The 15195-nt window shown below is 40.9% G+C and overlaps 1 protein-coding gene across 4 annotated transcripts in view; it reads right to left on the minus strand.

Moving 5' to 3' along the window:
* Positions 1-6255: 6255 nt before the first annotated feature.
* SLC38A1 (solute carrier family 38 member 1) overlaps positions 6256-15195 on the minus strand; it is a 65916-nt gene continuing 56976 nt past the window's right edge. For all 4 annotated transcript variants that reach the window (XM_040642368.1, XM_040642369.1, XM_008704485.2 and 1 more), the window contains 4 exons: positions 14791-14909; positions 14127-14268; positions 13930-14027; positions 6256-12185 (listed from right to left, as the gene is read on the minus strand). In XM_040642368.1, the coding sequence (XP_040498302.1) occupies positions 12084-12185; positions 13930-14027; positions 14127-14268; positions 14791-14909 (461 nt within the window). In that variant the 3' untranslated portion in view covers positions 6256-12083. The remainder of the gene's footprint in view (positions 12186-13929; positions 14028-14126; positions 14269-14790; positions 14910-15195) is intronic.

Genomic DNA, 15195 nt, shown 5'->3' on the forward strand with positions numbered 1-15195 from the left:
GGGCATTTTGAGGAACTGATTATTTATAGGCATTTTAAAAGGAATGATAGAATAAGATTGCTAAATTTTTGGATTGCTAAATTTAAACAAATTTTTGGACGTTATATTCACGTAGACAGAAATCATTTGCATCTCTATCAGACAAAAATTGAGATGTTAACATTTAACACGGAAAGTTACATATTATAATGTAATATTTACATATAAATATTGTATATATAATTATGTTATTATATATTACAAATCACATATGTAAATATGTAATTACATGTTACATTTAAATATTATAATATATAATTTTACGACATATATAGGTGTCTTGCAAAATCTGGGCCTTTAGTCAATAGTAAACAGTACATCAAGCAAAAGTACATTCCTCTAAAAAAGAAAAAGTACATTCCTCTAGATGATTAAATAATATATGGGTGAGATTGGTAAGTAACATCCTAGTCCAATATTATGTCCTCTCTTTGTCTTATTTCTAAATTTTGGATAATTTTTTAAATATCTCTGGCTGTACCACTAGAGATTATAATTTAATTGGTCTGAAGAAGGACCCTGGCATAATTATGTTTTAAAGCTGTCCTAAATTCATAAAATACATAAAACCTACCCACCACCATTTTGAAACTAGCTATGAAGAGCCAAACTGTGGTTGAACAGGGATCTATCAATGGAAATTTTCTGATGCATAAGACCAAGAAATGTCTCTAGTTTCTGTCTGTGATACGGAGGTAGGCCACCTGGGAGCCTGAAGATAGAAAATAAAGACTGGTGGCTGGGTTTAGTTGGGGGGAGTGTTAACATATAGACTATTCAAGAGCTTATTGAGAAAAGAGAAGAGATGAACAAACAGCATAAAGGACAACAGAAACAGTAGAAGAAGAGAGACCTGAGTATGAATTGAGATAAGGAGATAGGAAGAGGGGCGCCTGGGTGGTTCAGTCGTTAAGCGTCTCCCTTCAGCTCAAGGCGTGATCCCGGAGTTCTGGGATCGAGCCCCGCACTGGGCTCCAGCTCCACACTGGGCTCCCTGCTCCGCTGGGAGCCTGCTTCTTCCTCTCCCACTCCCCCTGCTTGTGTTCCCTCTCTTGCTGGCTGTCTCTCTCTCTGTCAAATAAATAAATAAAATCTTAAAAAAAAAAAGAGATAGGAAGAGAATCTGACAGCATATTTTTCTTGTGAGTTACAAAAACTCACAGACATAGAATTGATGGGGCAAAGTTAAAAGCATTTAAAATATTAATAGACATTGCCAAATTTCTCTCTAAAAAAAGTCATACAGTTTACACTACCATCAGCCACATATGAAAATGGATGTTTCTTACATCCTTACCGAACTATAATAGCAACTGTTTTGATTTTTGCCAATATGAAAGGAATAATTTCTTTTTTCTTTTTTAAATTTATTTTTATTTATTTATTTATATTTATTTATTTATATTTTTTATAATAATAAAGGAATAATTTCAAAAGGTATACACAGGTGTTCTAATTTTCATTTATTTACCTGTGACTTAGATTGTTAGACTGAACACCTTTTCAAGGTTTATTTCTTTTTCTGTTCATGTTTTATATTTGTGGAGCCCATTTTTCTATTGGGCTTTTTATATTTTTTTCTTGGTGATTTTTAAAACTTGATTTATTAAGGAGATTAGCTCTATGTCAAAGGCTATGTAGGCAGAACTTTAAGAAGTTTCTAGGTGCTGTCTTTTAAGACAGTTTAGTCACTGTTGAACAGGGAAAAGTCAATTGAATGGCCCCTCTTAAGTTCTAAATGGGAGTCAAACTGTCAGGCATCACCCCTAGGGAAAAATGTAACTGGAACATTTTTGTGGTTTATCTATGACTGTCCAAAGCCAAACATCCCTTGGAATGTTGAAACAGTAACTATTGTAAAGGTCAGGCAAATTTGCAGAGGCACCAGATAGGATTATGTCTTCTACCCAATTCCTTCCCTTTTGAGTTTTGTTTTCAAACCTCTTATAGTTTGAGATGATCTCAGAAGGGACAGGAAACAGTCCTAAGAGTCCAAAAGTGAAGCTCACCATGAGAGACATCTACAGTCAAGAGCTGAGATCAATACGAGGTTTAAATGCTCATGGATGGGGAAAGGGACAGGGTTGGTTCTGATACAGTGTGCAGCTATAATAGGAGAACCTTCTGAGCCACACATCCTGGTGGGCATGAGCTGGGAATAAACTTCTGGTGAACTGAGGCACTATTCATTGCTTGGGCTCTCAAGGTGACAACCACGATAGCACTGCATGGATTAAGGTCATCCTTCCTCCATCACTTCAGCCCTCATAGAGCTGTGGAACTGTGAGGGCATTATTGCCGCAGTAGATGCAGGTAAGAAATTGTGCAGAGCTGGTGTTCAACAGTGACCCCGTGTGGCAGCAACAGAAGCTGCACAGCAGTGGGAGAGAGGCCTCATGTGAGCAGATTAAATTTACCAGTTAGTTCTCTTTTGCCCGGAATTTGGAAGCAGGCACCTCTGGAATCAAATGCCTCGAGGGTTCTTGGACATTTGAATGTGGGAATATCAAGAAAGCGATGTTGGACATCCTGGTAATTTGACCAAGGGAATATTTTGAATAATTTTGACCTCAAACTTGAGAGTCAGATTATACCAGTTGCAACATATGTGTGGCAAATGTGTTTCATCTCTCATTTGGATTTTTGGAATTTTTTTTTTCATTTTGGCACTTTTATAAGTCATAGAGTTTTAAAGATTTATTTATTTATTTTGAGAGAGAGCACGCGCGCACACGAGAAGAGGCAGATGGAGAGGGAGAATCCGAAGCAGACTCCGCACTGAGTGCAAGTCTGCTTTGGGACTCGATCTCAAGAGCCTGACATCACGACCTGAGCTGAAACCAAGAGTCGGATGCTTAGCTGATTGGGCCACCCAGGCACCCCATACACAGAGAGTTGTAAAATACTTATTAATCAGTTACTTCCTTTGTGACTCCTGTGTTTTATAGCAAGAAAGGCCCTCCCTTCTCCCAAGATATTATATATATATGAGATATAGATAGGTAGTGCCAGAAAAATTGTGAAAAACTTTGGATTGGGCAAAAAAGATGACTGGACGATCTCTCAGTGGTACACTACACGGCTTTTCAAGGTCATATAGAAGGACACTGATGATAGGATGGATATCCATTAATTTCTACAGTATGTTAGCCACAGTCTTCCAGTCTCATTGTCAAATAGGTTTCTGCTTCCTGAAACTTGCCCGAGTCTCTGCAACAAACTGCAGGCCAAAATCTGGTTCTTAAGCAAAGACAAACTGCCCAGAATCTCATGGAGCTGGATCGTGCCGAGTACATCCAACTATTGACACTTCAAAGAATAGACCTTAGGTCCAAGCTTGAGCTGACACAGCTTCGACAACGTTCAGGCTGTACCTGGGCGGTGAGGGTGGATGTCCAGGACTCTGTTCCAGAAGCAGACAACTTTATCAAAGCAGAATGCTGACCCAAGGTCCCACAGAATAGAATTTCACAGGATGAAACGAGCCGATGAGGGAAATTTAACTGTGGTAGTGTTGAGGCTGTCGTAATGCTCTATTTTCTGGATATATAAGGAGGCCATTCTTCTTCTTAAGTGACCTGTAATCTACAACAATCTGGTAGACTCCGCTTTTGTAAAGTGAAATTAAACTTTTTTTTTTTCTGCCTCTCACGGAACTTCCTACCTCCCCAAATTAAAAAGCTCTGAGTTCCTTACTTTTTCAAAGCAATATACTTATTTGCATAGGTTCAACAAGAATCTTTTCCTTTCTACCAGTATATAATCGGAAAAAATTGATCTTGTAACCATAGCCTTTCCTGGAAGGTCATATTTGAGAATGATGCTCATTTAATCAGTTATATCAAACAACTCTAAGGAACAAAGGTTGATTTTACTTATGGAGCCAATGCCCACAAAACCATCCCAGGAAAACTGGCCTTAGTACCATTTCTAAAGGTGGTAAGAATGGCGTGGGGGGTAGGACACGGGACTCAAGTAGGGAGGAAGTCACCCACATTTATAGATAGTGCAAGCAAAATATGGTAGTTTCTTGGTGCTCCTTCCCCAGCCTTGAGCTAGCAAATAATAGAGACATTTAAAAGTACAATTCTGTGGCTCCAGTTGCTGTTCAGTACCGCATGGCTCTCAATTTTCAAAGCAAACCCAAGGAACCCTACATGATGGATTGACACTTGTGGCACCTATGCAAAGAATCAGGCCAAATCTAATGAGTCCAGCTCTTTTTTTATGATCGAGAATAATCTTTGGGATTTCTATGGTCACAAAAAGGGAAGTTGTTAGGGAAATTGGAAAGACTTTGAAAGGGGCAAAAAAGGCTACTTGGAATACTTTGATGGAATACCAGATATCTCTTCTGGGTTATCTGATTCTATACACATTTTGCTGGAGGGGGGGGCTCAAGTTATATTATAGCCCTGTAAATTATGGAGAACCGATGTAGAAATGATTACTGCCCAGAGAAGTAAAAGAGTTCTGCTGGTGGAGATGCAACTGATTTCCCCGTGGATAAGGCCGGTTTTGTGTCTATTAGCAAATTCATTTCAGCTCTCCTGATTTTAATGTATGGGTCTGTTTTTTGAATTATCCTTTGAATCATTTGTTTAAGCATCTTACTTGTTCATTTATTAATAAAGGAGCAAAAGAAAATTTTTGACGTATGACAGCTTTATAAAAGTCATGGACTTTCATTTGTGAAAAAACGTATTTGTCCACATGTTGTGCATTTGAGCTCTCTTTGGATATAAGGGGTGAACCAGGGACCCAGCTTTATTTACTCCAAAAAACTAATCATTTTTTCATAATTTATTGAATAGCCCTTACTTTTCCTATTAATTTAAAGGTCCCCATTCTGGTATTATTTGGGCCATTTATGTGTTCTCTATTATGATCTATTTATTTATTTCCACATCGGTAAAAATCTATTGTAGGTGCTACTACTTTATAATACATTTTGATAATCTGACAGGTTATTTTGTGTTGCACTGAGCCCACAGAGGAAGAAAAGATTGTCCTGCCAATTTGGATTAGTCTAAAATTTAAACTAATTAAAGATAAAACATTGGTATACAAAAAATTGGCACAGTTATTTGGGCCTCATCAACCCCTTCCAGACTATCCTAACCAGAGAGAATACAATTATGAGTCTAGAAGGTAAGCAAACAGGTCTTCTGAGTTCTAACTTACTTACTTCTGCAAAGTTAGTAAGCCCATAGTTTATTCCATAGGGGAGATAGAGAATAACCCTTACCCAATTATGTACAAAATAGGGCAGAATAGAATAGTCCTGGCAGACATTCATGGCATGATAGTGGAAGAAGTCAGAACTATCAAAAGCACTGGAGGAGTGAACCTTTTGATTTAGAACAAAACCTGCTCATATGCTCGATGGCCTTTTGGATTTTTGCATTTTAACAACTGCTTGACTTTGAAAGTAGTAATTACTTACACTCTTTGCCTCTGGGATTTTGATCAACAAAGGATTAGACAAAGAGACGCATATGGATAACAGTTATCAGCTTTATTGCCAATGAAGCTAAATTGGAACACACAGTTTGGACTCCTGTGCTTGAGATTTCCAAATTTCCACCTTGAGGTCCACACGTGCGCCGGTGCTCTACAGAATGGGCTATCATCCAGGCAGCTCAGGGAGCATCAAGAAGGGCCTCATACCCAGTCATACCATGAAGGCCCAGGTTGTTTTTGCACTAACCCCGTCTACAAAAGGAATCTGGATATCAGAGTCTGGCCATCTTGCTGTTCTGATAAAACTTGCCTAAGATCATGGGGAGGAGCCAGGGATGGACAGAGAAAAGATCAAGCTGCAGAAGCTTTCCCCTTAAAGTTCTAGGGAAATGGAAGTGTTGATAGAATTTTCTGTTATGCGTGGCTACAATATGAGTAGAGGAAGATTCAAGTCCTTATTACAACATAGTACAGAAATTGAGATCCATAAAAATGAACCTGAGCTTAAGAAGAAAATACTATGCTCAACCTACTCTGATTACAAAGAATGGAGAAACATGTAATGTTTCAGATCAGATAGATTTCTATCAGAAGTATTTCTTTTTTAAGTTTGGGTATGTAAATAATAAGCTTTCATGAACAGGTCATGTTCTAGAACCCTGAAAAATGTGTGCAAATCTGTCTCCAACAATCAAATGCCCCCCCACCCATTTTAGTATTGCATCCCAAAAGAACGAAGGCAAAACTCAAAAATACTTTTAGTTCACATTTTTAATGTTTAAAAACTATGTTAACAGCAATTATAGAACAGAATTTCTTATATTTCTTTATTTACACCACATCCTGGGGGGAAAATAAACTATTTGATTAACCATGAATAGCAAAGTTTTGTGACGTGTGACTCACTTCTATCACCCATCTGAAAGTCATTTACAAGTTTTTACATTAATAAAACAGTGGTGTGCTACACATACTGGACTTACATGAAGTCTAAAATACAACTGGACTCTGGAGAGTGGATTACGTACCAATGGTCAAGATTCAAGTGTTTTGCGAAAAAAATGACTTAAGACAGTCTATGTTGGCGCCAACACTGAAAATGAAAGGCAAACATGCAAGACTTTCAAAAGCTTGATAAAATAACGGTCCTTTTTTGTCCTTCAAATTTGTGCTCATAGTTAATGTTCAGGTTTTTCCCCCCTTTCAAAGATCCCAAAGTTTGGGAAATGCAGCAATTCAATTTAACTTTGAAAAGAAAAACTCTCCCCAACTTCTGTTTACATAAATACTTGTAGTGGTATCAGTGTTAATAGCGAAAGAGCATTATGAAGAAACAGTTTGTCATTTTGGGTATATCTATTTCTATCTGACAATAATTTGGGTCTAAATATTCCTTATTTGTAGCTCAGAGGATTATCTCTTAAATAATTGTCTTAATACCAGTATAAGAAATCAATGCAACTATTTCTCTGACATTTCGCTTTCTGAACAGTTAAGTAAGATGTTTAGATTCCAAGTTTACACTGAGAGAACGATGTTACCTGGGTGAGAATAAATTTTTCTAATTCCCAAACAAAACCACTAATATCTATGACAACATTTATTCTTGATATGCAAATACTAGATTCTTGATATGCAGACTTCTATCTCAGTGTGGATCAACAACTGCAAAAATATACAGCCTCCTATTTATTTACAACATATTTACATACAAATTAAGTATTTCCTACAATAAACCTCAGCTGCATAGATTCTTCCTTTTAAAAACACAAATTCAAGCCTGTAGACAGTTCACAGCCCTTCCTCTGAGAAAACCCTAAAGGAAAATGACTGAGCCTTGTTTATTTTACAATTTTCAAGAAATTTCCCTTTTAGATTTAGTGATATTTTTCAGTTGTTGGCCACCCCATTCCCAATTTGTACCTGAAAGCCCTATGTCATCCTACATAATTCACTGTGTAGATTTTAGAGGAAGTATGTTCTGTTGCTAAAGGATTCTCAGATCTGCCGTCTCAGGAAAACTGTTTATTAGCACTGCTAAATGATAGTCTGTATCTTCTTTTTTTTGAGAGTGGCTACAAGTTGACAGTGAAGTGGAATGGAGGAATTGCTCTTTCTAAGCCTCAAGCCATTGACATTGATTAACTGAGGGAAACTAGAGGCTTTTGCTCTGAGCCGTAAGATCAAATATCTGATCATGTCCTCAACCTCTTCCCCACCCCATAAACGTGCTGCCCAGCACTGCGATCTACTGAAATGGAGCCAAGCCCTACATCCTTTTCTGAGCAGTTTGTAGATGCTTATGCAGTACAGACCTTTCTAGAGAATTCACTTTAAAAGGAGGACAGGCTCGGTCATTACACAACGCCGACGAACACTGTGGAGAGCTGACTCCTGACACGAATTCAGTATTTCATCTAAAGCTGCATTTACAAAGGGTGTTTTCCTTCTCTGCAAAAACAAAACCACTTCACTTTCATTTCTTCACAGCTTCAAAAAATGTCATCTTAGTGCACCTCAGCCCGGGCAGACCCGACTGCAGGCAGCCTTCCTTGACCACTGTGCACCGACACCGGCATTTCCTAGGAACCATATTCTGAGGTAGGACTGATGGGGGAGAAAAAAATGAGATACGAATTGACCTGGAGTGGTTCTCACGCTTAATGTGCATCAAGATCAGGCAGGGGGCTTGTTCAAACCCAGCTGCTGAGGGCTTCCGCCCTGAGTTTCTGATTTCATTAGTTCTGGGGTGGGGCCCCAAACCCTGCATTCCAACAAGTGCTCAGGTGCTGCTGCTGCTGCTGCCCACCTGGGGACCACACTGTGAGAACCACTGGCTTAGAGGCTGGAGTCCAACTCCAGAAGGAAGTCAGCTATGGGGCAATTGCTGGGGTGTCCTCTCAAACACAGGAATCTTACCACAGTCCCTTGTCTACCCCCAGCCCCATGACCGTCACCCCTGGGTGCCTTTCTCAACAGGGTCTGCAAATACAAAGAAGGAAAGTCAGTAGAGACCTTTTTTACACCGATCTGATTACTAGGCAGTTAAACCATGGTTCACTAGCATGAAACCCATTAAAAGTGCTGTGTGCTGGCTTCAATGACGGGCACACGGGAAAGCTACACAGCAACAACTGTTCTGTAACCGGCAGGGGAAGAGACAAACTATAGGAGCAAACAGAAAAGTCAGGCCAAGCCTGAGACCTCCAGGCAAAAGAAAGGATACCAGCCGAGGAATGTCCCTGGCAGGCTCACAAGAGGCCCCCTCATCCTCCTTCCCCTCCCCCTACCACCAGGTTCTCCGGTGGCCCTGGACTTCTTCCCCTCCTTTGCTGGAGACTTGCTTCAGGCCCCGCTGGTCTCCACTAACTGGTGGTGACCATACCCCCACCGTCCGGCAGCTGGCCATGTGGCTGACATGGGCGGTCCAGATTCCATTAACAGGAGTGACACACTCTTGGCAACTCTGAACAAATACTCCTTAGAAACAATGTTATTTTTGGTTAAGGCTTTTTAGCCATCGTGTTGTATTATCCTATTCTGCTAAATGATGGGTCTGACCATCTTTCCTAGCTGCTTTGGGGGCCTAAACGCCATGTATAACCTGGTTTTTAGAGGAAAATACATTCCAGGTTGCAAACAACCACCTAACAGGGTTTTGCAACATGATCTGCTTATAAATTGGGGACAGCCTGTGTTTAACAAGACTAGATTTCTTTCCTGTACACACTTTCCTACTCCACTCCCAATAAGTAACATTAGGTAAATTAGGGATTTACAGTATATTGTGTTATAATAACTAGAGAACAGTTCTAAATCCAAAGCATGAAACTGGCACTGTTCACTAGTGTTAAGCTTCTATCTACCAAAGGAAAACGTGCTGCTCCCAATGGCTAAGGTATAATATTCTTTAGTCTACTAATTTAGCAGAAAAACTTCTATAGCACTTGACTGCTGTTTAAATTCTACCTAACATCTGTGATACATGTATTTTTGGCTATCGGTTCACTATTCTGAACAAGAAGAATTACTGCAGTACACTTTACAGCTAATCCCACACAAATGATGTAATTAATCTGTGGTATTTGACAAATTACACTAGGGTCTATTATATCCATCCGGTCAAAAATAAACTTAGATAAACATACAAAGAAGATTTTTTAAAACCTGCAGTATCACAGACATCAACAACGTGCCTCCTCTAAATAAATATTTTAAATAATAATAAAAATTCCCTGTACTGACACATAAAATCCAGAGATCCAAAAATATCACTACCCATCCCAAGAGTTAATGATAATTTTCTGAGTTGACTTTGTGAGTGTAAAATGAACTGTTATAAATTAATAAGGAAAATAGAAAGTAGCATAGTATTGCTTGCAAACTCAACTAGGTATCTTTTTTTAATGGAGGGTCAGTCCACTACCTGGCTATTTCATTACTCGGTGCCCTAGACAAGCCTCCGAGGGCCAACTGACTTGTTTTGCTCAGTTTCTCTCCCTGTTCATCCAATATGGAAGACATTGCTGAGAAGGACAGAGGTGGCTATGGATTCTACTAGGTTAGGTATTCAAGTATGGGTAGGTATTCATATCTAATTACCTGACCTCTGACCCAATGTGGATGTAATTCTGGAGCAGTACATTAAAAGCTACGATGATCCTACCAAGAAACGCAGGAAATAACCTTTCCTTCTCCCCCAAGAGGATCACAACAAGGTGCTTCAATGCCTGCCTTTTCTATGGAACATTAGTCTGTAAAGGGGGAGGGGGCAGTTCCTTGTTACTCCCCGTGAATGGTGAGCAAAGGCCTTTGGGGATTTGAGTGAGGGAGGAACAGAACCCAGAGCTAAGTGCTTGGAAATCCTGCCAAGAGTCTGCGGTTAGATTCTACTTATCTCTGGATAAGAAATCCGTGCTCGGTGAACTTATGTGTTTAAGAAATTCAACCAGAATATAAATAAAACACAGGTCCTATTTCAAGAGACCAGCTCACAGAGCACAAACATTTCTTACTGTGTGATAGAGACAGTCCAATCACAGGTGATGGCCCACCTTCAGGAGGGTGCGATTCTGCGTTTCCTTACTGTCCCCCAACTTTCCAAGCTATGCCTTGTCCCCAGCTCTCTTCTTTTTCAGTCTCTGTGTAATTTCCTTCCACCTCCTTTAGGAGATAGTGGGGCTGGAGTAGGGTGTGAGGCAACTCTGTCCTCCTGTGTGGATCATGTCGGGCAGGCGGTAATGGCCCATCCCTTGGTTGGGGACGAGAAGAGGAGACAGCACAGGCACCAAAGTCCCCATCTGAGGGAAGGAAGGTACACTGATTCTGTCACAAGTTCTTCTCAAAGGCTATCTCTGAGGGTTCTTTTTCTTTCTTTTTTTTTTTTTCAAGACTCGGAGTGGATTGTTGATGGACAAGAAATAGGAATGAGGCTTATTTAAGGTACAAAAATCTTGTATTTGTAATAACCTAAATTTATTGATATAAAACAAGTCTTTTAAAGACCCCCTAAAGTACCCAATATAAAACAGGAATTACTTATCCTAGATCACCCTTGGTTAGATACACATTATTCCCTGTGCAAAAAGCTGGTGGACATGAGTAAAAGCCGCTGGGTTTATAATTTAAGAAAGTGTTTTTCCCCCCTCAACAATACAGGTGTAGGGTTGAAAGCTATCTGCATCAGAGGAATATTTTCTTAGGCATTTTGGATGCTCTTTTTGCAATACTCTTGCTTCTCAATTTATTACAAAGGTGTCATGGGTCTCCCTCAGTGGAAGGTGACTCAGATTAGAGTAACTTTGACACAACTGGCCAAGAGGGAAACAAAACTTCATTTGCTAGATAACCCAAATGTGTAGCTTAATATGTTTACCAAGGTAAGAAATCATTCTCACTCCCTTCCCAGTGGAGAATGTCCCTGCATGCAGCAGAATGTAGTGCCAGTGAGGCCACTGGACCGCCAGCGCCTGGCTGCCGGGTGATCAGGGCCACCTCAAATATCGGGCAGACCCTGACCCAGCAACGGCACACACCCCGTCGCTCTCTTATGATTACCCCTGTGTGCTATGTTAACCAAAGTAGGCAAAATATTTACGAAACCATTGTTTTCTGTAAAGCAAAATAACTATATACAATTCAGGATTCTTTTCTCTTCTAAAAAGGTACAGATGGCATGAGCGGAACATCGGCAGGAAAATTATTTCGGAACCTGGATGCATAATAAATAAACATGATAGATGATTATGATTTCAAAGTTCTAAGGGATCACGAAGTCATAAAAAATAGAGTTAGGAGAGTGAAAAACAACTGATTGTGACGAGTATTGAGAAATACGACTGCATGAAACTTAAAAAAAAAAAAAAAAAATCCACAATCCTTAATTGATCCCAACTCTTAGAGGGACAGGAACCATTATAGAAACAGGTTTCAGTTTTGCTACCGAAGTGTTATTCCATTTTAAGTATCTTGTGAATTTCTGGTTTGCTTCTGTAAACTTGCGAAAGAAGTGATGAGAGATTGCTGATGTGTGGTGACATGACCGAGCCGTGGGCCGGAACGCTTCCTGTCCTCAGCTGGTCTCAGTGGCCTTCGTCACTACTTGATGAGCAGGCCCAGTCGTAGATGACCAAGGGAATGCTGACCAGGGAGAACAACACCCCCAGGACCAAGAAAAGGGTGGCCTGGAGCAACATAAAGGCATGGGTTATTTTCAGAGAAGCCAACATCTCCCACATACACCTGGGGAAAAAATAGAAATGCTTTTCCCTCTCTTTTTGTGTCCCCTTGTATTTGGAGTTTGTTACAACCATTGCCAAACTGTGAGAATCATTCCAAGATTGTATCAAGGAGGGCGAACCCAGAACTAGCTACGCAGGGCCATCCTCCACATTCTGTTCTTGGACTTCGTGGTCACCTCAGAATGAATCTGTTCTGTAACTCACTAGGTATCCTTACAGTTTCTAAGATTACAACAACAACAACAACAACAACAACAAAGAAAGGCCTTTGAAAATGTACGGGTCATTTTGTTACTTTTCACCAACCGAGGTTATCACTGGCAGGCAAACATTTCTTTTTGAAAAAGTGGGGAAAAAAGATATATAAAAGCAAAGTCGATCTGATCAAGTGAAATGGGAAATGGATGTCCAGAACTAAGTTACTCTAAGGGTTGAGGAAGGCCAGAAGGGGGACAGGTCACTAAAACCAGGATCTGGAGAACATGAGATTAGAAATTGCTTGGCCTTGGAAGTATCCAGTGAGAACTTTGCAGGGAGAAGGCTGAAGTAACATGAGAGCCAAGGGGGCTGGACTGGAACCTGGAGGATAGAACTAAGGGAAGGAGAAGAGACAAATGGTGGGGTTGTACACAGGCTTACTCTCGTAGGTCTGGTCTAACTCCCAGTAGGGCCCCACAAGGACAGGAGCCCTTGTCTAATGCCATCTGCTAGCTCCTACTACCAGTTTTAACACGGGAGCAGGGTTGGGGAGGCCCAGAGAACTCATGGGCAACAGGCCCCTACCACTTTCAGATGTAATCTAAGTGTGTTTTACTGCTATGCCAGAGTGACTGCTCCTTCTCTTGTGAAGCCCCTACTGGTACGGTTTAGAAGGACTTGGAACTTATGGTTTCAGGGATAATCCTGCTGGGGAGGTAGATGCTGTACCAGCATCAGTGCTGCTTCTCCTAAATGCACCAGGATGATCCCTCCTGCTTCCATCTCTCACCCGGGCCTGTTGACTCGGGTCATGTGTGCAGCTGGAGCGCTTACACTATCTGGGAGGGCAGCTGGGAAGCCTTCTTCGAGGCCAAACACAATGGTGCTCCAGAAGGTGCTCAGGCAGCAGCCACTTCACCCCTGCTTCCCTCACTGTCTCCAAGTGCACCACCTTCAAGATGCCTTTGAACTTCACCAGACCTGGAAACAAGAATCCCAATATAGAAAGGTAGTTTCTGAATCCAGGTCTGTTGTTCCAAAGTATTTCTGTCAAATCATAAAAAGGCTCTTTAAGTGACCTCAGCCGTTTTAATGAAGGCATCCCATGTTCCCTGGGATGTCCCAAAGATTTCCGGGACCAGGAATTGTACAAAAACAGTGGATTGCATTAAATCTTCGAGTCCCTCTCCCTTTCCTAGCTTCTAAAGACAAGGCATCACCTTACAGAGACACAGGATGACAAACGTCCAGTTTCCCAGCTGGCCCTATCCTAGCTCAGAGCAAAAGTTAGGCACAGTAAGAGCAACACATTTTGAGAGAACAGATCAGATTCTGATAGGATATTTTAAATCTCCCAAAGGGGAAAACTATAGGACTGCTGCTCCCCTCCTGAGGCCGCTAAAAGTAGGATTAGGTGCGGGAGATGGGCTACTTGGTAAATAAATGAAAAACTAATCAGAAAAATTAGAGTGGCTGGCATGAGACATACCCAAATTCTTTGAGTTCCTTTATCTCCATCCTGGCTTGTGATTTTTAAATAAAGAGATGAAGGAAGAATGAAAATAAGCATATTAGCAGATGTGACTCCTGTAAAATAAGAAAAAAAAATTGAAGTTGTTATGGTGAAATTTTAGCTTTCTAAACAGCTGTTGTAGAATGATAAGTGTAAAGTTCATAAAGCCTTACCTACGACCCCAAAAATATCCTTCATGGAGGGTATGAAGATCACCAGCAAGTTGATAATAACCAAGAGTACGAAGGTAACCAAGATATGACGACACAAATTAAACTTTGTTTTCTTAGCCAGTTCAAATAAAGACGAACGAACCTACAGGAAAAGAAAACAGAGGCTCTGTGAGGGCCCCAGCACACCAGCCTTCACGTCCTCAGCAGAAACTCATGTCCTGGTGCACAGGAGTCTGGGAAATGTTTTGTAAGACCTTGTGCTGTATTACAGGCAGGGGGCTTGACTTAGGGAAAGTATGTTTATTTACAAACAGGTAGTTTGCTCTGGTGGGGGATAATTTTATCTATGACTAAGTGTGCTCTTCCGGTCCCTTTCTGTTCTCTCATCACGCACGAGCAAGATTCAAACACTCTGTCTACATTTCTTTGTGAAGAAGGAACAGATTAATGAGAATTAAGATTCATCTCGTCAGAGCCCACCCTATCTCACTGACCCTACTTTCTTTCCGAAGAGCCTTAACCGAGTCTTGGGGTGCCTCCCTGGTACGGTTCCCATGACACTGGGCAGTTCCCTGAAACAGGCTTTCTCTGGAGCAGGCTCCGAACACGGAAGGGAAGGCGAGACCTCAGCTTTTCTTATAGGGCCCCGAGGCCTGGTACTCACCGTGAAGAATAGCACGGGCACTGTGAGGATGACAGCGACAATCACAGCCAGCCGCACTGTCAGGATGAGAATGTCATCTTTACTCTGGTACTTGTGAAGGAGGTCCGAGTGCACGTTTTCTAAAGCAAGGAAAAGAAGGCATTAAGAAAGAAACAAGGCACGTTGCTCAATGACAGTTTATCTGAACAACAAAGAACTTGTCACCTAAACGGCAAGGAAAGCAATGTTCTGGGTGTTGAAGTAACTATTAAAGCAATTTGTGAAGCTGAGAAGAAAAATGCCCTGTGTGAGACAGGCTCCACCTGTCTGTACGTAACTTTAAAAGGAATCTACAGTCATCGCTAGAAGCAGCTACACAGCGTGGGGATGCTCGATTTACACCAAGTTCAATCTAGGTGTAAACGG

Source organism: Ursus maritimus, unplaced genomic scaffold, assembly GCF_017311325.1.
Source record: "Ursus maritimus isolate PB19 unplaced genomic scaffold, ASM1731132v1 scaffold_26, whole genome shotgun sequence".
Lineage (NCBI taxonomy): Eukaryota > Metazoa > Chordata > Mammalia > Carnivora > Ursidae > Ursus > Ursus maritimus.